Source organism: Carlito syrichta, unplaced genomic scaffold (assembly GCF_000164805.1).
Source record: "Carlito syrichta isolate Samal-C Ts95f unplaced genomic scaffold, Tarsius_syrichta-2.0.1 Scaffold303623, whole genome shotgun sequence".
Classification (NCBI taxonomy): Eukaryota; Metazoa; Chordata; class Mammalia; order Primates; family Tarsiidae; genus Carlito; species Carlito syrichta.
The window spans coordinates 321,703-345,009 of record NW_007247719.1 but is presented as its reverse complement, the minus strand read 5'-3'; the positions used below and the strand labels follow the sequence as shown (position 1 = coordinate 345,009).

The window sequence follows — 23,307 nt, the reverse complement described above, 5'->3', positions numbered from 1 at the left end:
ATTTTTTAGTGCATGTACAACATAGAAAAGATGTAAATAGTGACAGTATTAATGTAAACTGCAGAAGGAGGAGAAGCTAAAGTGTAGAGTTTTTGTATGCAGTTGAAATTAAGTTACTATTAGCTGAAAAACACTTTCACACATAGGAGTGTTTTGTGTAGGCCTGGTGGTGAAGACAAAGAAAAAAAATCTGTGGGGAATACACAAAATATAAAGAGAAATGAATAAAAATATCACACTACAAAAAAATCATCAATTCACACAAAAAAGACAGCAAGAGAAGAATGGCAAACTAAAAGCTACAACAAAGTCAGAAAATAATGAGCAGAATGAAAATAGTAAATTCTTAAGTATTAATAATTACTTTACAAGCAAGTGAATTAAATTCTCCAATCAAAAGGCATAGAATAGCTAAATGGATAAAACAAAATCCATCTATACGTTATGTATAAGAAACTCATTTTAGCCTTAAATACATACATAAGCTGAAAGTTAGGGGATAGATATATGTCATGCAAAAAGTAGCCAAAAGAGAACAGAGGTGGCTAAACTTAGATAAAAAAGAACTTATTTGGAAATTGTCATAAGAGACAGATTATTATATAATGATAAAGAGGTCAATTTGTCAAGAAGATATAATCATTTAAATTACATATGCACCCAACATCAAAGCACCTTAATATATAAAGTAAATAATAGCAGAACTAAAGAAAGAAATTGAAATGCAATAATAGTAGGGGATCTCAATACCCCATTTTCCACATGGATTGGTCATTCAAACAGAATATCAATAAGGAGACAGCAAACTTGAATTACACTATCGAAAAAATGAAACTAACAGACATTTGCAGATTGTACCCAACAGTCACAGAATACACATTTTTTCAAGTGCACAGAAAATGTTCTCCAGTATAGATTTTATGTTGAGCCAAAAATGAATCTTAACAAATTTAAATATATTGAAATCATATCTACCATATTTTCAAACCCTAGTGGTATGAAACTAAAAATCAATAACAGAAAAAAAGCTGGAAAATTAACATTTATATGAGAATTAAAAAATATATTCCAGAACAACCAATAGGTCAAATAAATCACAAGGAAAAATAAAGAGAAAAAAATCCTTGAGTGCTTTAGTTTGTTCAGACTGCTGTAGACTGTGTAATTTATAAACAACAGAAATTTATTGTTCACAGTTCATTGACTGGAATTTCCAAGATCAGAGGGACGACAAATTCAGTGTCTAGTAAGAGGCCTCTTTAACTGTGTCCTTATACAGTGGAAGAGCAAAGCAGCTCTCTGAGGTCTCTTTTATTAGGATATTATTCACATTGTGAGGACTGCCCTCATGACCTAATCACCTCCCAAAAGCCTCACTTCTTAATTACAACACTGTGTGATTAGATTTCAGCATACGAATTTTGAGAAGGCATACACTTTCAGACCATAGCATTCCATCCTTGGCTTTCTAATATTCATGTCCTTCTTGCATGCAAAGTACATTCATTACATCCCAATAACTCTAAAAATATTAACACACTTCAGCATCAACTCAAAATTCTAAAGTTTAAAGTATCATCTAAATGAACCTAAATCAGATATGAGTGAGACTCAAAGTATAATTGATTCCGAGGCAGATTGTTCTCCAGATGTGAACCTGTGAAATCAAATACGTTATATGCTTTCAAATACAAAGGGAGAGCAGGTATAGGATAGGCATTCACATTTTTAAAAAAGATTTACAAAAATAGGGAAAAATGGAGTGACAGGTCCCAAGCAAGTTCAAAACCTTAATGTTTGAGAATAATTTTCTTTGGCTCAATCCTCTGCCCTTCAGATTCACTGAGGCAAAGTTTTCCCTTTCATATCCACTCCTCTTCCTGCTTTGCTTGCCTCCAAAGCTCTGGATGGCCATACCCTCATAGATTTGCTGGACATTGCTGTAGCGGGGGCTCTCTGCAGTGGCCTACCCCTGCAGCTGTTATCTTTCTGGGTACCGTTGAAGTTTGAGACATTCTATAAAATCTATATGGAGACATCCTATAAAATCTGTCCTATAAAATCCACACTTCCATAGTTTTGTTGGGTGCAGTTAAGCCACATTGATTCCTCCAGAGCCACACCTGGAGTGACTGAGAAGGGCAGCTCATGATATGGGGTGGCACTGGGCAGCAGTGCTGGGTTGTGATGTTTCCTTCTTTGAAGTAATTCACCAGTAATTGGAGAGGGTGCTCTTGTTTACTCTGTCTAACAATTCAAATGCAATATAATCCTGAAACACTCTTATAAACTCACCGTAAAATAATGTTTTACCAGCTATTTGGTTGTCCCTGCCCAGTAATATTGGACACATAAAATTAACCATCACCCTGGTGATTTCTGTATCACATCCAAGAAGTCATCATAGAATCTATTTGACCAAAGCTTCTCCATTATATTTTCCTCTAAACATTTCATAGTTTTATTTATTACTTTATGGCTTTGATAATTTGAGCTAATTTTTATGTAAGAATAAAAATAATCATTCAACTTCCTTTTTAAAATACAGATATCCAATTTTTCTCAGCACCATTTATTGAAACTGTCTTTTTCCTTGACTGGACTTGGCAACCTTATAAAACATGATTTACCCATATGTGTAAGGTTTTATTTGTGGACTCTCTTCTGTTCCATTGTATATGTCTGCCTTTATGCCAGTAACATGCTCTTTTTAATACTGTAGTTTTGTCATGAGTTATGAAAATCAGTAAGTGTGATTCTCCAGCTTTGTTCTTGTTCAGAATTACTTTTGCTATTCGGTAACTTTTGAGACTGATATGAGTTTCAGGATAAATTTTCTTATTTCTGCAAAATACCTCACTGAAATTTTGATAAGAATTGTATTGAATTTGTAGATCATTACTGGTATTATTCACATTTTAGCAATATTGCATCTTCGGATCCATGAAAAAGAAATATTTTTCCATTTATTTGTGCCATTTGATTCTTCTCAGAAAAGTTTTATAGGTTTTAGTGCTCTATCCTTGGGTAAATTTTTCTTAAGTATTTTATTCATTTTGATGCTATTGCAAATGAAATTGTTTCTTAATTTTTTTGTTCATTCTTAGTGTATAGAACTATAACTCATTTGTATTGTTATTTATTTATTTTATTTATTTATTTTTTGAGTTGGAGTCTCACTCTGTCGCCCAGACTGGAGTGCAGTGGCCGCTCCCGGCCACCGCAGCCTCAACCTGCTGGGCTCTGGTGATCCTTCCGCCTCAGCCTTTCAAGTAGCCAGAATTACAGGCATGGGCTACCACTCCGGCTGATTTTTTGATTTATTGTAGAGATGAGGTCTCACTGCCCAGGTGGGTCTCTAACCCACGGGCTCAGGCAATCCACTCACCTCAGTCTCCCAAAGGTGCGGGATTACATGCTGAGCCACCTAGCCCGGTTTATAACTGGTTTTTAGATGTTGACTTATATCTTGCATCTTTGCTGAATTTATTTATTCTAACAAATCTAACATGTTTTTTTGGCAACATTTTTAGGGTTTTCCACATATAAGATCTTGTCATCTGCAAACTAAGATAATTTTGCTTCTTCTTTTCCAATTTTTTTGACTAATCTGGCTATGACTTTCCCTACTATGTAAAAGAGAAATGGTAGAAACAGAGTTCTTGCCTTGTTCTTGATCTTAGAGGGAAATCTTTTAGCAGTTTGCTATTGAGTATTGTTAGTTGTAGACTTTACATATTTGGCCTTAATTATGTTGAGGTGGTTCCCTTCTATTTCTAATTTCTTGAAATTTTAAAATTATAAAATAGTGTTGAATTTTATCAATGCTTTTTCTGCATCAATTGAAATTATTTGGCATTTTATTAATTTATTCCATTAATGTGGTTATTATGTTGATTGATTATTTTTATGTGGGCTTTACTACTGATGCATAAAAATAATTTAAAATCTTTTGAGCTACAGGTCAAGGGAGAACTATAGAAATGTACTAGTGCTTATTTATATCTGGGTCTCATTTGTTTTCAGGACTAAAAAGTCATTTCTCCCTTGCCCATTTCCAGTTATTGGTGGGTGCTATGTGACTCATTCTGCTATGATTAGAATGTGCTTCCCAGAGCTCATATGTTAGAAATTAGCCATTTCATTAATATTAAGATGTAGGGCCTTTAATAGGTTTATTAGGTAATAAGGGGGATTGTTTAATGCCTTTATCTTGGGAGTTAGTTATCAGAGGAGTGGGTTCCTAATAAAATAGTTTCAGCCAGATTTTCTCTCTCTGTTTAGTGAGTTGACTTCTACTTTCTACTCTTCTGCTGTATGGTAACACTTGTTAGATGTTGGTGCTATGCTTTTGGAGTTTCCAGCCTTCAGAACTATGACCCAAATTTAAACTTTAGACTTTTGAGTTGATTCTGGAAAGAGTTTTGGGGTGTTGGAATGGAATTAATGTATTTTACATGTGAGAAGTTCATAAATTTTGGGGGCTCAGGGGCCAAATTCTATGGACTGAATGTATACTCCTAAATTCATATATTAAAAAATACCCCTTATTGTGATGCCATTGGGAGATAAGGGCTTTGGAAAGTAATTAGGATTAAATGAAGGCATAACTTTCATGAATATGAGTAGTACACTTCTAAGAATCCAGAGAGAATATGTTTCCCTTTACTCCCACTTTGTGAAGATACAAAGAAAAGTTAGCAATCTGCAACATGAAAAAGGGCTCTCACCAGAACTCAACTCTATTGGCACCCCGACTTTAGACTTCCAGTCTCCAAAACTGTGCAAAATATATTTTTGTTGTTTATAAATCAACTTGTTTATAGTATTTTTGGTATAGCAGCTAGAGCTGAGACAGTGTACATTCAGGTTGTTTGATTTATTATTATTGATTTTTAAGACTTCTTTGTATGTTTTATCATGTGTCTTTTACAAATATTCTCTCTCAGTGTAGTTTCTCTTTTCATTATCTTGAAAGTGATTTTTGTAGAGCTGATATTTTTGATTTTAATGAAATCCAGTTTATCATTTCTTAGTTTCATGGATTGTGTTTTTGATGTTGTATCTAAAAAGTCATTGCCAAACTCAAGGCCATCTAGATTGTCATTTATGTTATTTCTTAGGAATTTTTTGGTTTTTTTTTTTTAACAACACTCATTTATTACCTCACAGTTTCTGTGGGTCAGAGTCAGGTACAGGTGGGATGGATTCTGCTCAGGGTCTCTCAAGGATGGGGGCTGGGTAATGTTCCTTTCTGGAGCTCAAGGCCTTTTACTTAGCTCATGGGTATATTGGCAGAACTCAGTTCCTTGTGGTTGTAGACTGAGGTCCCTGCTCTCTTGCTCATCATCAATTAGAAGCTATCTTCAGTTCTAGAGGCCTCTTGCTGTTCCTGCCATAGGTCCTCTCCATAAAGATGACAGTTGATTTCTTCCATACCAGTAGGAACACATATCACTGACTTTCATCCTTCTACCACCCCAGTATTCTAAGATACAGTCTTATATATAATATAATTCAAGCACAGGAGTATCTTTTCCATCATCATTTGCCATATAATATAACCTATCCAATGGAGAAACTAACCCATCATATTCATAGGTTCCTCCCACACTCAAGGATAGGGAATTATATGAAGAGAGCACACCAGGGAGTGGATATCTTGAGGGTCACTTTAGATTTTGACTACTATACCATTCTCCAATCCATCTTCCAAGACAGCCATCTTTTCAGAATGCAAATTAGATTATACTATTCTTCAACCCTTTCCTAGATTCATATTGTCTTTATTAGGATAAAGATCTTCCTTGACAGATTGAGTTTGTATTTTACATTTAGATATGTGATCCATTTGTAGTTAATTTTTATGAAGAGCGTAAAGCCTGTGTCCAGATTTATTTTTTTAATGTGGATGTCTAGCTTTTCCAGCATCAATTGTTGAAAGTCTGTCTTTTCTCTATTGTATCGCCTGTGTTTCTTATTAAAGATAAGTTGGATATATTTATATAGGTATATTTCTAGGATTTCTATACTATTTTACTGATCTATTTATCATTTATCTTTTTTTTTAACCAATTCCACACTGTCTTGGTTACTGTAGTTTATAGTAAGATGTAGTTGGGTTATATCAGTTCTCCAATTTTTATTTTCTTAGTATTATGTTGACTATTTTGTATATTTTGCTTTTCCATTTAAACTTTACAGTGAAGTTGTCAACATCAATGTAATTCACTCTTTAATGTGCAGAATCTCAAATGTGACCTTCTTCTATCTTCTATTCATTCTCTTAACCTTTTTCAAATTTAATATTTTGAACTTTTTGTGTTGTATTCTGTGCAGTGTACTCATATTTTCCCTCCAGTTTATTACCTTTTTAAATCTGTTCCTCATCTGCTATTTTATCTTCCCAATTAAGTATTGTTTTAAATGCTGAAGGTGTTCATTTCTGATGTTTCAGAGTTTATTCACCTAGCAACAGTCTCAAAGCCATTCATAATTCTTGTCTACATGTTGCTGTTAAAACTTGTACCCTTAATGCTTATAGCTAAGTTAATTAACTCTGTTATCTCAATTACCATGTGAGTTTATTATTCTTTTCCAAGTTCCCCCTCAGTTTTTAGCATCTGAAAAGTAGACTTTTTTTTTTTAGAGTTTAGCTGTGTTCCTGGACATTTTGTGGTATTTTATCTTGTGCTTCTGTTTTAAATGCGTGTTTGTATTAGAGGACAAGTTTTTGCTTATTCTGTCATGCTTCATGAGCTATTATTTGAATCTCATTCTTATAAAATACTTGGTCTTTGATTCCATCAAAGAGTATATTTCTTTATTTTTCCACAATATTTATTGAATGTCTATTTTATACTAGAATTTGTGACAGGCACTGGGGATACTATAATATAAAACTAAAGCTATCAGAGAGATTATAGTTTTGAGGGAGAGAATTATCTGTTTCTATTGACTCAGCTCTTTCTTCAATCGGTTAAGTCACTATGCATTGGATTAGCCAGGAAGGTTCTAATGAATGACTGTTTTTCAGCCTCATCTCACTAGTGCAGATGTGACAATATTGAGAAAAATCAAAGTGGATTTGCAAATGTATGACTTTCTACGATCTCTATTTAATTTTATCTTTCCAGGTCTGGGTTTATTTTAAAATAAGACTAATTGTGCTTTGATAACCAGAGCTTCTGTGTCCCCATTCTGATAAGATCTAATTAGTTCTGGTCCAGGTAGGTTTGTTTAACTACTCAGATGTATACTGAATTTAGCATATGGAACAAGACTGTTTGAATGAGAATCTCCATGGTCTTAGATAAAATGTAAACTTAGCACATTCAACTAGCCTTTGTAGAGGCAAGGCCATAAAATTTTGATTCTCTATCACTTGGAATATGATTTAAATTTCATAGATCTATATTTCATACAAATTCCATAAACTTAGCCTTAATTTATGTATATATCACTAGGGCACCAAGCAGTCCCATTAAAAAAGTGGGCAAAAGACTTGAATAGACACTATCCAAAAGAAGATATATGGATAGCCAACAGACACATGAAAAAGTGCTCAGTCTCACCATTCATCAGAGAAATGCAAATCAAAATCACACTGAGATACCACCTAATCCCAGTAAGAATGGTCATCTTTAATAAAACAACAACAGATGCTGGCAAGGATGGGGAGAAAAAGGAATGCTTCTAACTGCTGGTGGGAATGCAAACTAGTGCAACTTCTTTGGAAGATAGTATGGTGATTACTGAAAGAACTAGAAATTGACCTTCCATATGGCCCAACAATCCCCATATTGGGAATATACCCAGAGGAACTCGAATCATTCCACCAAAAAGATACCTGCATATGCATGTTTGTTGCAGCTCTATTCACAATAGCAAAAACATGGAATCGACCATGCTACCCATCAAAGGTGGATAGGATAAAAAATGTAGTACATATACAATGGCATATTATGCAGCCATAAATAAGGACAAAATATATGGACTATGTAGCAACTTGGATGGATTTAGAGTCTACCATACTCAGTGATCTATCACAGAAACAAAGAACGAGTACCATATGTTCTCACTCATCAGCAGATCTTGAACAATTATCATATTACTATAAGAAAGGGGTTGGCAATAGTGGGAAACTGCCAGGGGAGGGGAGGTGGGATTGGAGGTTGAGAGAAACTGCCAGGGGAGTGAGGGGCACACCTTGTCAACAAGAATACCTGTGTAAATAATATTTGTTTACCTAACCTGAATTGTACCCCACATCTTTAAAATGAAAAAAAGAAGAAGAAAAGAAAGCTGGTGTGCTTTGTTTTGTTATGTGGAGAGCCATGCCAATGGATTAAGTAGGTCATGTGGTGTCTTCCACAGATGAGAGAGGAGATGTTCCTTCCATCATTTTGGTTGGAGCTTAGTGTCTCTAGTGAAGGAGATATGATGATGTAAAGAAAGTTCCTTTCAATAGGAAAAGTAACTGAAAAAATGTATCCCTGCTACCTCAAATAAAAGTGGTTAAGAGAAAGTGGACATAAAATGGTGACAGCTGAATAAACATGTTTTATGGCTTTTTTTCCTTTTCCTAGACTAAGATCACAAGGTAGGAGTCTTGTTTAGGAATGTAAGAGAAAATCTAAAATCAGAAAAGTTTGTCATGTTAAATTTGGTACTGATAAGGTAAACTGTCTTTAAGTGCTCTTATCACATTAGAAATTGGCAGTAGCCATGTCTGAGTCAAGTTTTCACATGCCCTGTGGAAATACAGGGAAGGTAGCTGATGGTGTTGTCTGGAGAATCATCATCATGATTTCTGAAACCTGCAGGGTAGAGAATCATGAACATGGTCATGGTGATTATAGAAAAATCAAGAAGCATTGTTGTCTTTCTAATCTGAGTATAGTATATACATTTGCGAGTCCTTACACTTGATGAAAGGATATTTTGATTAACAATTCCCTTTCCTATCTTTGTTTGCTTAAACCCGTCCTGATAGGTCATCTTCACTAAGGCACGGCAGCAAGGACCCTGCCCCTTGGTACTTCATTTTCCTAACTAGGTTTGACTGGGATAAGTAGATATATTTTAGTTTCCTGGGACTCTCCATTTCTCCATTTTGATTTTTCACACGTGCTCAGATTTCAGTGGCTCAGCTAAAGCTTTGTCTTAGTCTGTTTTCTGATGCTTTTTTTTTTTTTTGAGTTGGAGTCTCACTCTGTTGCCCAGGCTGGAGTGCAGTGGTATGCTCACAACCACTATAGCCTTGTCCTGCTGGGCTTAGGCAATTCTTCCACCTCAGTCTTCCAAGTAGCTGGAACTACAGATGCATGCCACCATGCCTGGTTGTGTTTTCTGATGCTTATAACACAATAACTAATCCTGAGTAATTTTTACAGAGAAGAAATTTAGTTCTTTCATTTATAGAGTATAAGAATTCCAAGGTTGTAGGGACACATCTGATGAGAGTCTTCTTGGTGGGGGCACTCTGCTGAATCCCAAAGCAGCACATAGTATCACACGTGTGTGTGCTAGCTCAGGTCTCTTTTCCTTTTTTATATAAAGTTACCAATCCCACTCTTATAATAATCCATTAATGGATTAAGTCAGTAATGAGGGCAGAGCTCTTATGGCACAATCTCCTTTAAAAAGCCTCATTTTTCAATACATTGTGAATTAATTTTCAACACGAGTTTTGGAGAAAAAATTATTTAAACTACGACAGTCATAGTGATCTAAACACAATCTTCAAATGAAGCTATACAGTGGTAGCCCTGGGAAACATACATGTCTCTTCTATGAGCTAATACTTAATCAAACTGAAGCAAGTCCAGTTGTCATCAAGAAGATGGTATTCAATCTCAACTTGCTTGACCAGGTATGATGTGGACATATTGGTACTGTCTAGCTATTACTGGAGCACTGGTAAATTAGGCTGTAATAGGTCCTTTGACATTTCTCTTGCTTACAAGCTCACATTCTCATTTATCACGACAGGCCACACTGTGCACAAAAGTTTAAGTAGCTCTTCTACATTGATTTCAATAAAGTGTGAATTTAAAAGATCCAACAAGGTTGTATGTGTGTTTTACAGTCTCTCTATGTCTCCATCTCTGCCTCTAGAACTAGAGAAGTCTGCAGACTTCTGTTTAGAATTAGAGACAATGACAGGTGTAAAATACACAAGTGGAGAATTTTATTTTTGTATTTAAATATTTTAGCTGTTAGAGAAATGTCATATCAAAAGTCCATTCAAAAGTCCATTCAAGTTGTACATGACATATTCCAAAGCCACACTCTTTATAACTAGAGGATATAGATTTATTTAAATTCAATTTGTCAAAGTACAAATAAGTTTGTACAATTTATGTTGTTTTTTCTTAAAACTTAAAAAGTAGTATATTTTACAAGCATCTCTCTGGATTTTATTTGTGGTTTGCACAATCTACAATACAAAGTTTGTTTAAAAGAACTTACTGTAGAAATTTTAAAATTGAACATTTACAAAAAGTTAGTTTAAAATTTTTTCAATATTTCATCTTAAACAATTTTAAAAGTAAATGGAATAAATGGAAGTAAGAATTAAAGATAAAATACTACCCAAGTAGCTTTTTTTTTTTTTTTTACTTAAAAATGTTTTTGTATCATGTACATATCCTTAAAATTTTCTACTGGATATATATAACATTAACAGAAAAGCATGTATTGGTACATAAAATATAACTATAGAATTGACCATGCATATTGAGCATTACTGTGTTTCCGTGAGTTAACATTGTGTAACATCTTCAATTTTAATAAACCTTAAAAATTATTATTATTATTTTTAGATTAGAAAATATATTTTATTTGATAGAAAATTAGAGAGAGGGAGAGAGAGAGAGAGAGAGAGAGAAAGAGAGAGAGAAAGGGAGGGAGTTAATTTCCCCAGAGTGGGAGAGGGGGCCAAAGCCAGAAAGCATGGCAACAGCCATAGCTCAAAGAGCACATGGCTACACCAGAGTCTAGCAAGGTAATGGTCTTATTTTGTTTTGAAAACATGTTTAACTTAATTATATTTGTTTACAGCGTTCACATAAATATTTGAGGAGAATATTAAGTTCTATACAAGTTAGGCCCTGACATTCTGAAGCTGAGGTCACAGTTTACATCAATATGATAAATATCACTATTTTGTTGGATGGATTGTGTATATTAAATTACAATAATACTTTCTTGGTAAAAAAAAATCTATCAAGACAATATGTTAAGAAATCTATATGTGTGCTCTGGCATATGGTTACTGAAAAAAAGTAAGCTTGTAAAAATTTTGACATACTGTGATTAGCATAACAAATTTTGTCAATGAGCCAGTTTTTTAGCCTCAACACAATAAGATCTGTCCTCTTGATAAATATGAGGTGTTAATTCAGTTGTTGAGGATATTGTTTGAATAAGAGACTGATATCCTACTGAAAATCAGACTTTCTATTTTAAGTTTTAGATATTCTCTTTTATATGAAATTGTATTCTAGATAAGAGTACATTTTGTTTTTGAAATCTAACACTTTGATCGCCATCAATTTTTATTTACTATTTAAACATTTTATAGTAATGAGGATAAACCTAAACTACTGGATTTTCTTTCATATTATGAGCTGTGACAACACATACTCTTAACCCTCATGTCATTCAGGTTTAAAAACTCGTTTTGGCTTCATAAACGAGAATAATTATAATTATGTGTAATAATGACAAAATTATTTTCCAGTTTAATTATTAAGTGCATATAATAACACGTTTTTTTCTTTCTCTCTTCTTCTGATATCCCGTTTCTTGAAATGATTCAGTTTCATTTGCTTTGATAAAGGGAGCTTTAGGATAGCTTCACTACTACAACACATGCACCAGCTCTTCCAATGTTAACAGGAGTTTCCTATAACAAAAATAAGAAAATAAACACTTTCTGAACTTTGCCTTAGCATAATATGGAATGTCGGAATTTAAAAAGTTCTTACTTAGTCTGGTTTAATTTAAGCTTGTATAAAAATAAGGGAATTTGTAGTCCAAATAATAGTCAGTGTGGTGGAAAGAACAGTCTTTAGAATGTATAGACATTCAAAATGGTTGAAGATCAGATGATACGGGGTAAGATTCATCTCTCTGATAATTTTCTCACTTGAAAAATTAGAGCTAATCATGTTCATCCTTCAAAGGTTTTGTGAGGGTGAGACAAGATAATGAATACAATAATATGGCACACATTAGCTATAATCCTACTATCCTTTATTTCTTTTTCACTCTTTTTAAGATCACATGATAAAACAGTGACAGATCCAGGAACACAGTCTAAGTCTCTTACTTGCTGGTCTACCATCTTCAAAAAAAGTAAATTCCACAAGATTAGTCAAACATTTTAATTGTTGTATTTGACCTAAGCCCTTGTTAGCTAATTTTTTCCCATCCATTTCTGGTTGGTCCTAAGCACATGATAGGATTTGAGTGTGTTTGAGAATTTTTTTTCTTTAATGTTCACTGCAGCTTCAATAGTATAGCCCAAAACTGGAAACAATCCATTTGAGAGTCTTAATGAGTCAGATTGTTTGTGCAGAAAGATAGAAACCCATTATTAGCTGTCATTATATTGACACCTATTCATTTAGAACAGTACCCAACTGTACCCTATAGAGTAAATAGTAGCATGAAGTCAATACAAGGGAAGGTGAAGTTAGGTACCAAATACAAGGTTCGCCTGTTGTGAATATAGTAAGGAGCTAATTATACTTCATTTTAAATGCATCAGTTATTAAACAAAATTCCATGAGATATTTTGGAGTAATTCTAGTGTTTCACTGACAAAACATCTCCAAGATGCCATGTTAGTATTTTTTTTTGTATTCCCCTTGAAATATATTTAATTAGATGCCCAGGCTATTGAAGGGGGTTTAATTCTAGGCTCCTACTGTGCACTAAGTTACTTGAGTGACTGAGGAAGTTCGAAGTATTGCAGTTTGCATTAATTCTAAAGGAAAAAATGGAAGTCTATTTTCCTAGGCACCAGCCAATAATCAGGCCAGACATTTGTAGAAGAGGACATTGTCCTTTAGTTCTTAAATTATAATAGATACATACAAGGTTGGTCAGGATAATGCTCTTGAATTATTGAATCTGATTCACTGTTTTTTTGTGAAGGGAATACTTTCATGAAGTCAAGAGAATAATCTGTTCCCTTTATTAACAAATCTTGCTAATGATCAACTAGATTAACTAGTAATTTTCTAAGGCATAGATAAAATACATACAATAAATTTCATGAAAATATATTTTTAAGTAGTAGAGAGAAAGATGATGAAATTAATTCCAAAAATAATTTTTAAATGTTCGTTTAAAAACTGAAATATAGCAATTTAATTTTTTGATGTGATTACCTCTTTCCATTCATTTTTCTGTGCATCATATGACTCAACAGTATTCAAATAAGTATGTCCATCATATCCTCCAACCACGTAGAGTTTGTCTCCAAGAGAGCATACCGCAACAGCATCTCGAGGTACATTCAGAGGTGCCACAGTTGACCATGAGTCACTTTTTGGATCATATCTAAGAAGTTTAGAAAGACAATTGAGAAAGGAAGGCCAATGGATTTATAATTGAAAATAATAGTCATTAATAATTTATGCTATTTAAAGAATGAAATTAAAAACACATTAAAAATATCAAGTGTATAGAAGTGATAGAAAAGTGGCATTAATATGTTTTTTGGGATATTATGCATATGTTCTTTTTTATATTAACAAAGAAGTAGAAGCTCTTTTCATAAAATAGAAAACCACAATGTTCCAAATATGTTACATTTGTCAGGTCATAAGTTTCTGGGAAATAAATTCCAAAAACAAAACAAAATAAGGTGTAAATTGCCTAATAAATGTTAAGGATGTGTACATGGCAAAATTCCCTTCAGCCACCAGAGGTCTGTCAAAGCATATCAGAGAAGTATTTATTTTCCAAGATATACATTTCTTTAATCAGTACTCAGGTTCTCATTGAAGAAATTTTACATATTGAGATCCTGTCAGTATATGGAAAATGCTTCCTCTTTCATATAGTATTCTGATTGAAGAGCTTTTGATTTTTTTCACATTCTTTGTTCATCAAACTTATACACGAGATGTCTGATACTATTTGTATGAGAGCTCACATTTTAAAGTAGTAAACTTTAATATAATTGCCTTTTTGTTTTAGTTTTACTTATGAAGTGTAGCACCTTGGTTTTAATACTATTTGCAGCTAGAATGGTCATAGCTTTATCCAGTGCTTTTCTCTAAGTGCTCTCATTTATTTTCACAGACGTCTAAGATATTTTCTTCCATTTTAATCTAAAGTTAACTCCTTATCCCCAAACCTTTCCAGAAAGCAGAATGAAAAAGAACTCAGTAATACTAATATTCTTTCCTACCTTTGAAACCTATTTAAAAACATAAATATCACTAAAATCTGAAAGAGGAACAATAAAGAAAACTCACATAATGATATATGGAATTGTTCTCTAATTTTACATTGACCCACTTGTAAAAGTCTAATATAAAGATTTAATTAAAAATATATTTTAATGTATCAACTTCTACTAGTTTACTTATATTTCTATTACTTACTCTTAATACTGTTTTTATCTTTTTAATCATATTTTAAATCATCTGATCTTAGCTTCCATATGAACTTGGCCTCCCATTCAGGATTTCTAAAAATACTATCTGAAATCAGCAGTAATTAAAACAGCCTCAAAACTTATTCTATATTATTGAAAGGCATGTGGAATATTACCATAACTTCTAATGTTATAGTATAGTAAAACTTAGAACTCTAGCTCTGTGGTCCCCAACCTTTTTGGCTTCAGGGGCTAGTTTCATAGAAGACAATTTTTACATGAACCAGTGGTGGGGGATGGTTTCTGGAATATTCAAGCTCATTATATTTATTGTGCACTTTATTTCTACTGTTATTATATTCCAATATCCACCTCAGCTCGACCTAAGATCATCAGGCATTAGATTCTCAGGTGGAGCATGTAACCTAGATCCCTCATATGTGCAATTCACAATAAGTTTTGTGCTCCTATGAAAATCTCATGCCATGGCTGATCTGACAGAAAGCAGAGTTCAGGCAGTAATGCAAGTGATGGGGAGTTGCTGTAAATACAGATGAAGCTTTGCTCACCTGCTCACCATTCACCTCCTGCCATGAGACTCTGTTCTGAACAGGCTACAGACTGCTACTGGTCCCTGGTCCAAAAGTTGTGAATCCCTGCTCTAGGTAAACCGAATTTTCAAAACAACAGCATAATTGATGTTGCACTCAGCAAACAGCTGGGGCACACGCATATATGAATGGTAAAACAGAACTCACATAAAAATTTGCTTACAGATATGCATCCCAAGACACAAGACTTTTCTGCATGGGCACAGCAACTAATGCTTAAAATCTGGTTAATGTTAATAATATCTGGATGCTGCTTGGTTAACAAGAGGAGTTTAGGGATGGTTGAATCTTTTGAAGAAGAAAAAATTGGCAAAATGGTTACCATATGTAATAATACACAAGTATAGCTATTTTTAAAAAAGCTTACCACTATATTATATTCAAACTAAAATATCATCATTTCTCTTCCCTTTTCGTTTCTCTTTTGCTTTCTGTTTCCCCTCACTCAACATAAGCGTATATATTCTATTGGAAATAAAATTGAGTCATGGACTTATTCTTCCACTTAATGTAATTAGGGATAATTTGCTTGATTTCTTGCCTCATTTTTCTTATTAACATTACAGTAGCAGTAATTCTTGACCTAACCAGTGTGATGGTTTTAGAAACTGTTAAAATAATTGGATAAGAGACTCTTACAAGACTAGGTAGGTCAAAAGTGCTTTAGCATAAAATAATCAGGAAAATTGGTCAAACATGAAAAACAGAATTATCTGGTTCCATAGAGTGCATCTTTGATTAATCTTCTGCTGAAAAAACTATTTTACAGTTAGCATGTATGGAAGTTAAGCTGTAAAAAAACTGAATTTTCCTGTGATTCTCTTCCATAACAATACAAATAAATTTTGTTTGATACAGAATCAATTTCTACTATGTAGAACTAATGATTACCAAATATTCCATTTTATTGTCCTATATAATTTTAACTATTTTTACATCTATTAAAATGTTTTTCACCATTACTAATTCTCTAAATGTCTTTTATTCAAATACTTTTTTGAACTTGTTTTAACATTTTAGAGTTACTTTATTAATAAACGAATCACAAAATATTTGACATATGTTCAGTTTATGTATTTAAAATTTTAATTGATATACAATATTTGTACATATTTATGAGGTATATGTGATCTACTGCTACAAGCATAAAAAGTGTCACTTTATACTTGTTTAAAAGTCATGATTTTAACTCTTTGAAGATTATACTTCAACACTAGCCATTTTCTCAAGATACTTTGAAGGAAAATGACAATAAGGGGATAATGTTAGTAATCTCAATAATGCTTTAATAATATTACAGCAATAACACTAAAAAAAGCCCTGCAACTAACTTCTACAGAATATTTAACATATGGCAGGCAATGTGCTAAGTGCATTAAATTTTTATATCTTATAATCTATAAATTTGATACTAGTATTACTTTCAATTTTCACATTAGAAAACTAATGTTTAGAGATATAAAGTAACTGGGTCAAGGTCATATAATTAGTAAATAATAGATGTGGAATTTGATTCTGTCTGTCACCTAATTCAATGCTTTTGATTAGTATACTATACATTCTTTTAGTATGTAAAAATTTCTTTTTCTCATCAAAAAAATGAGAGTATGTACATTTTCAAAATCAGTTAGTTTAAGAAAGTAATTATGTCAGCAGATAAGGTTAAACATTTAACTACATTAAGTACATTTGGGTATGCATGCAAATATCTAATTTTGTAGTCTGTAACACAAACTTCATCAGAAAATATAAACTGAATTCATATTTTTAGTGATATGTGTAAAAAGCCTCTTTGAATTGATATAGACATTTTAAACCATTATAAGGCTGATTTTACTGTGAATATGCTACAATGCTAAAATCTGCAGCCTAATTCTACCCTCTTTCAAATTCTAATACAGAATGCCACAGTTTCATGGGTTCACAAAGTAAAGCTAGGAAAATGTTTGCCATATAATAGTGAAAAAGAAGACATTGATTTAATTAAAATACTTTCAAGTATTCCATATTTTTCCTTGTGAAATGTATTCTTTTTTTGGTAACCAAATAAACTTATGTCATTCCACACATGTAGATCCAGGGAGCCAACTTAATGCAAAACAAGTTATACTAGTAAAGTTCAACAAAAGACCTCCAAAATGCAATAGAACAAAAAGCATAGACTTTAGCATACTTAAAGAAAAAACTTCTATTTGAATGTATTACAATAAAATTGCTATCACAAGAGCTCATAAAATTATTTGTGTCTCTGTCTATATATTTACATGATTTACTTCTTGAATATATTTTCATGATTTACTTTTTGACAGATGAAATTTTTGGGAAGTCATGTGTTATTTTCCTAGTAACAAATCTTTAGGATTCCCTTTTGTTATCTATAATTTTGTACAATATTGTGTTATTTTGTATAAAATCTTTTTAGGCAATATTTATTCTTTCTGTAAAGAACAACGTGGATTCTCCACATCAGTTTTCCTCTTTAAATTCCCTCTGGTGAATTTATTACATCAATATAGTTTTAAGTGTTAATGTAATCTATCACAGAAACAATGAACTGAGTACCACATGTTCTCACTCTTAAGCGGACCTTGAACAATTATCATAATACTATAAGAAAGGGATTGGCAGTAGTTGGAAACTGCCGGGGGAGGGGAAAGGTTGGAATTGGCAGTAGTGGGAAACTGCTGGAGTCGGGGGCATACCTTATCAACAAGTGTACCTGCATAATGAACATTTGTATACCCTAAATTGTACCTCACTTCTTCAAAACAAAAAAATAAAAATAAATTTAAAAAATCCTTACTGTGGACACCCATATAGTGGAATGCTACTCAGCAATAAAAAGAAATAAGCTCTTTAAAAAAAAGATAGCATACTTATTTTTTACATGGATTTGTTTGCACTTTTGATCAAATTGTGTTTTTTCAAATATAAAGACTTCTGATATTATCTATTTATATTATAAGAGGTGATTTATTCTTGTCCACTAGCAAGATTCTTAAAAAGAAGCTATACATATATGGTTCTTAGGTATAGAACCATAAATATTCTTATGTGCAAAAGAACATAATTCAGTGTCTGGATATCATTACTCAAATTAAAAACTGTTTCACTTACCTTTTTTGAATGTAAATATGGATATTTAAAAGCGTATGTGTGCATTTGTTTGACAGGCAGACTTGTTCTAAAATTTTTGTGTGTTGTGTGCTGTCTATAAGTTTTATGATCTACAGAAGACAACAATAAATTATTTAGGCAATTTTAAATTTCAGTGGAATCTCTCTCAATTATTTGCAGTACTATTTTAACAAACTTTGAGTCTATGGTATTATTTGAGTCTTTCTAAAAGGAAAATATGATTCCCCATAGTTACGGACTTACACACACATACAGTATATGCTTAAAATTTGGTATGCATGATGAAATTCTGTACAAATAAAAGTAGAAACGATTGACTTGAAAGTTTAATTTTGTCCATTATCTTGAGGTACTATAGCAAACTTTTGGTTTTAAATTGAAAAGGAAAGCCAAATATGATTGCTTTCATACTTTGACAAACTCCGCATGTATGAAAAGCATGTTATACCTCAAACTATTTTTCATTTAACTATAAAGGACCATAATTTCCATTCTGTAATGTGATAGGGATGCACGAAATTTTCAAAATATTTTCCATGTGTAACTACATATAATTCTAGCATTGTATATCTGGATATAAGTAAAGAGCAAAGAGATATCAGCTTTATCTTTTAAATATACCAGCAACTCAAAGTGATTTTCAAATGGTTTTTAATCTTGTTGTCAATGTAGTATCACTGGGGAGTGATGTCAATAAGAATGATAGATGAAGCTCCAGGATCTCATTCCTTCACAGAAACACTATACAGAGACTTGTTAAAATTACTTTAAAACAACCATGAAAATCAACCAAAGATTCACATTAATAAAGTAAATGCTAGTCAGGAAAAATCCACATTTAAATCAGTAGAAAATTTTATGGAGTTTTTACTTGACCTTGCCTTACCTCCTCTGACCATAAATTGGTGTCGTTTGAGGGATGCAGTGGGCAAGCCCCAGTTCTCTCTTTTCAACTTGAAAAAAAGGAGCAGATAGATCTAACTGTTTAAGTGCTGCCTAGTAACTTCTATGTCACCTAACTACACAGGTCAGATCTAAACTAAGAAAAACTGTGGCAAGCAACACATGGTTCATGAAAGTCACAGGGAGACTACAGATCTGAAAACAAATAGAGTAAGAGATTAATGTTCGAAGAATAGACTAGAATAGCTAAGACCCTGAGAAGCAGCAAGACTCAGACTCTTAGGGAAATCCAGATATTTTGAAAGTAGTCAGGTATTTGGGAAAACACACACATACACACACACACACACACACACACACACACACACACACACACACACAGAGAGAGAGAGAGAGAGAGAGAGAGAGAGAGAGAGAGAGAGAGAGAAACAATACCTGAGAAAACCTCAAGCCTTCATCTTGGGCTGATCCCAGGCACAGAAAATGACCTGCTAATTAATTAAGATAATCTTCCAATGTATGAAGCCAATCTGCAAAGACTCGGAAAGCTGTCTTTTTTTTTTAATGCCAAGTTTTCAAGAAAAGACCATGAAGCATTCAAAGAAGCAGAAAAACAAAAACAAACACACAAACAAACAAGAAAACAAACAACAAAAAAGTCCATTAAAAAACAAAATAAAGCTCCAGAAATTTCCCTTGCCCCTGTAGGAAAAAAGGTTTGATTTAAAAGACAAGGACATAACTGTTTTATTTATGCTCAGAACCAAAAAAAAAAAAAAAAAAAAAGAACCAACAAAAAACATACTGGAGCAAAGTCAGTAAAATGGTATATAATATAATGAGAATGTCAACTGGGAGAAAAAGAAATATAAGAAAAAAGTCAAACAGAAATTATGCAGCTAAAAAAATGAAATGACTAAATTGAAAAACTTATAAAGGGGTTCAACAGGAGACTCAAGAGGCAAAAGAAAAAGTAAGTGAACTTGACAACAGGTCATTTGAAATTATTGAGTCTAAGGAACAAAAAGAACTAAGCAAAAGTGAACAAAGGCTAAAGGATTTATGAGACAACATCAAGTGCACCTATATATGAATTATGGAAATCTCAGAAAAAGAATAGAAAGATGAGGAAAGAATATTTGAACAAATAATAGTTGAAAATTCTCACCAATACATATTATAATCAAACTATCAAAATTCAAAGACAATATCGAAAGTACAATAATAAAACCAACTTGTCACATACAAGAAATTCTCAATAATATTGTTAATGAATTTTTCAGCAGAAACTTTGGAAGACTAAAGGCAGTAGGAACACGTGTGTGTGTGTGTGTGTGTGTGTGTGTGTGTGTGTATGTGTGTACTTACATAGATATATAGAGATATAGAAGACACATAGCTATTAGATATATATGCATATTTCCTATATAAATATATTACTGAAAAAGTCAGCTGGAAGTTCTATATCTGACTATATTATTCTTCAAAAATGAGAGACAAATTAATATATTTCCAGATAAAAAATGAGTAACAAAGTTCATTATCACTAGAACTGTCCTACAAGAAAATTTAAAGGGGATTCTTCAAGTTGTAGTGAAAGAGTCCTAGACAATAAGTTGAAGCCATATGGGTATATAAAGTTTATAATAAAAGTAAATGCATGAGCAGATACAAAAAACAGGATAAAAATGGTTATAAATGTATGTTAATAGGTACACAAAATATAAAGACATAATTTGTAAAATCAATAACATAGGCATGGGGGAGAGTAGTATATAATATTTTTATGTGATAAAAGTCAAGTTGATATCAGTTTCAAATAAATTGATTAACTTTTAGAATGTTATACATAATACCCTTGGTAACCACAGAACAAATAGTCAGAATATATATAAAAGTAATTCAGAAGGCAATCAAAACTTGTCGCTGACAAAAATCAACTAAACACAAAGAAAGGCTTGAGGGAGAAAATGAGGGTCAAAAAAATTATGACATTAGAGTCTATGATATTCAGTGATCTATCACAGGAACAAAGAACTGGGTAACACATATTCTCACTCATAAGCAGCCCCTGAACATGTATCATAATAGTATAAGAAAGTGATTGGCAGTAGCAGTTACTGATGAATTCTACTTAACATTTAAAAAAATTAGCATTGACAAAAACTGCCAGGGGAAGGGCACATCAACAAGGGTACCTGATCTCAAACCAGGTGAAGTGGGGACCAAAGGGAGACCCAAACTTTACCTGTACGATGAAGACTTGTATCTCTAATCTTGAATTGTACCCCACATCTTTAAAATAAAAAAATGGAACATAAATAATGAAATGGAAGTAAATTTTTCCCCATTAGTAGTTAATTTAAATGTAAATGCATTAAAACTGCCCAGTTAAAAGGGATACCTTGCCAAATGGATTGAAAAAATAGCAGGATGTAGCTATATGCTGTCTATAAGAGAATGACTTTAAATCTAAGGGCACAGATAGGTCTAAAGTGAAAAGATGGAAAAATATATTCCATGCAATTAATATGTAAGAAAATAGCAGGGGTGGCTATGCTAATATTAGATAAAATATGAATAAACCTAAAGACAAAAGCTGTTACAAGATACAAAAAGGAAGTCATATAAAAATAAAAGGGTCATTTAATATAGTAAATATAATAATGAGAAACATATAGGAACCAATCATTAATGCTCCTAAATATTTGAAGCATTGAAAGAATTAGAAAGAGAAATAGAATAGTTTACAATAACAGTAAGAAGCTTCAATTCTCCACTATCATTTATGAATATTAAAATCAGACAGAATATCAACAAGTACATAGAAGTAGTAAACAAGATTATCGACCAATTGGACCTTACAAATACACACACACATGTATGTGTGTGTATGTGTGTATTACTGATGAATTCTACTTAACATTTAAAGAAGAATTATCTTCAGACCTCCTCAAATGCTCCAAAACACTGAAAATAAATGCCCCTGCTCACATATGTGTGTGTATGTGTGAATATATAACAATCTACCCAACAACAGTAGAATGCATTTTTATGTAAATATGGAAAATTTAACCAGGATAAGGCATATGTTAGGCCACAAAAAAGTTTTAATAAATTTAAAAGAGATTTAAAACATGCAAAATGTCTTTTCTGATTATAATGAAAATAAACCAGAAATCAACTGCAGGAAAAAATTCCCAAAATTCACAAATGTGTGGAATTAAAAAATTATCTTAACCAATGGATGAAAGAAATCACAATAGAAATTAGAAAATATCTTAAGATAAATGAAAATAGATACATGGCATACACAGAATGCAGAGAAAGCAGTGCTATGAGAAAAATTTAACTGTGAATGCTCACCTTACAAAGAAATAATGATTACAAATCAACAACCAAATTTTACATAGAAGAAACTATAAAAAGAAGAGTAGACTAAACCTAAAGATAACAGAAGTAAGGATATTAAAAATATCAGAGCAGAAATAAATAATATAGAGGATTTTAAAAGTTAAAAATCAACAAAACCAAAAGTTGGATCTGTGAAATGATCAACAAACTTGGTAAGCCCTAAACCAGATAGAAAAAGGGAAAAAGAGAGTGAGAGAAATAAAACTCAAATAATACAATCAGAAAACCTCTTCATGAAGAGGCTCCTAGGACCAAAGGATGTCACTGGTGAATTATACTTAATATTTAAAGAAGAATTGACATCATTACTCCTCAAATGCTCCAAAAAATTGAAGAGAAAATTATTCGGCTAAACTCATTCTATCAGTTTCGCAAAAATGAGTTCTACATATGCTTTATATTCTGTAAAGTCAGAAAAGGACACTAAAAGAAAGAAAACTATGGATTATTTATTTATTTATTTATTTATTTATTTATTTTTGAGTTGGAGTCTCACTCTGTCGCCCAGACTGTAGTGCAGTGGCTGCTCCCGACAGCCTCGACCTGCTGGGCTCCGGCGATCCTTCCGCCTCAGCCTTCCGAGTAGCCAGAATTACAGGCATGCGCTACCACGCCCGGCTG

At 32.7% G+C, this 23,307-nt stretch overlaps 1 protein-coding gene across 1 annotated transcript in view; it reads right to left on the bottom strand.

Annotated features, from left to right (window-relative positions):
• Positions 1-11,004: 11,004 nt before the first annotated feature.
• Positions 11,005-23,307, bottom strand: part of KLHL4 (kelch like family member 4) — a 146,330-nt gene continuing 134,027 nt past the window's right edge. Inside the window, exons 10-11 of the mRNA XM_008058753.2 lie at positions 13,404-13,575; positions 11,005-11,911 (exon numbers count right to left, since the gene is read on the bottom strand). Coding sequence (XP_008056944.1) covers positions 11,852-11,911; positions 13,404-13,575 — 232 coding nt within the window. The 3' untranslated portion in view covers positions 11,005-11,851. The remainder of the gene's footprint in view (positions 11,912-13,403; positions 13,576-23,307) is intronic.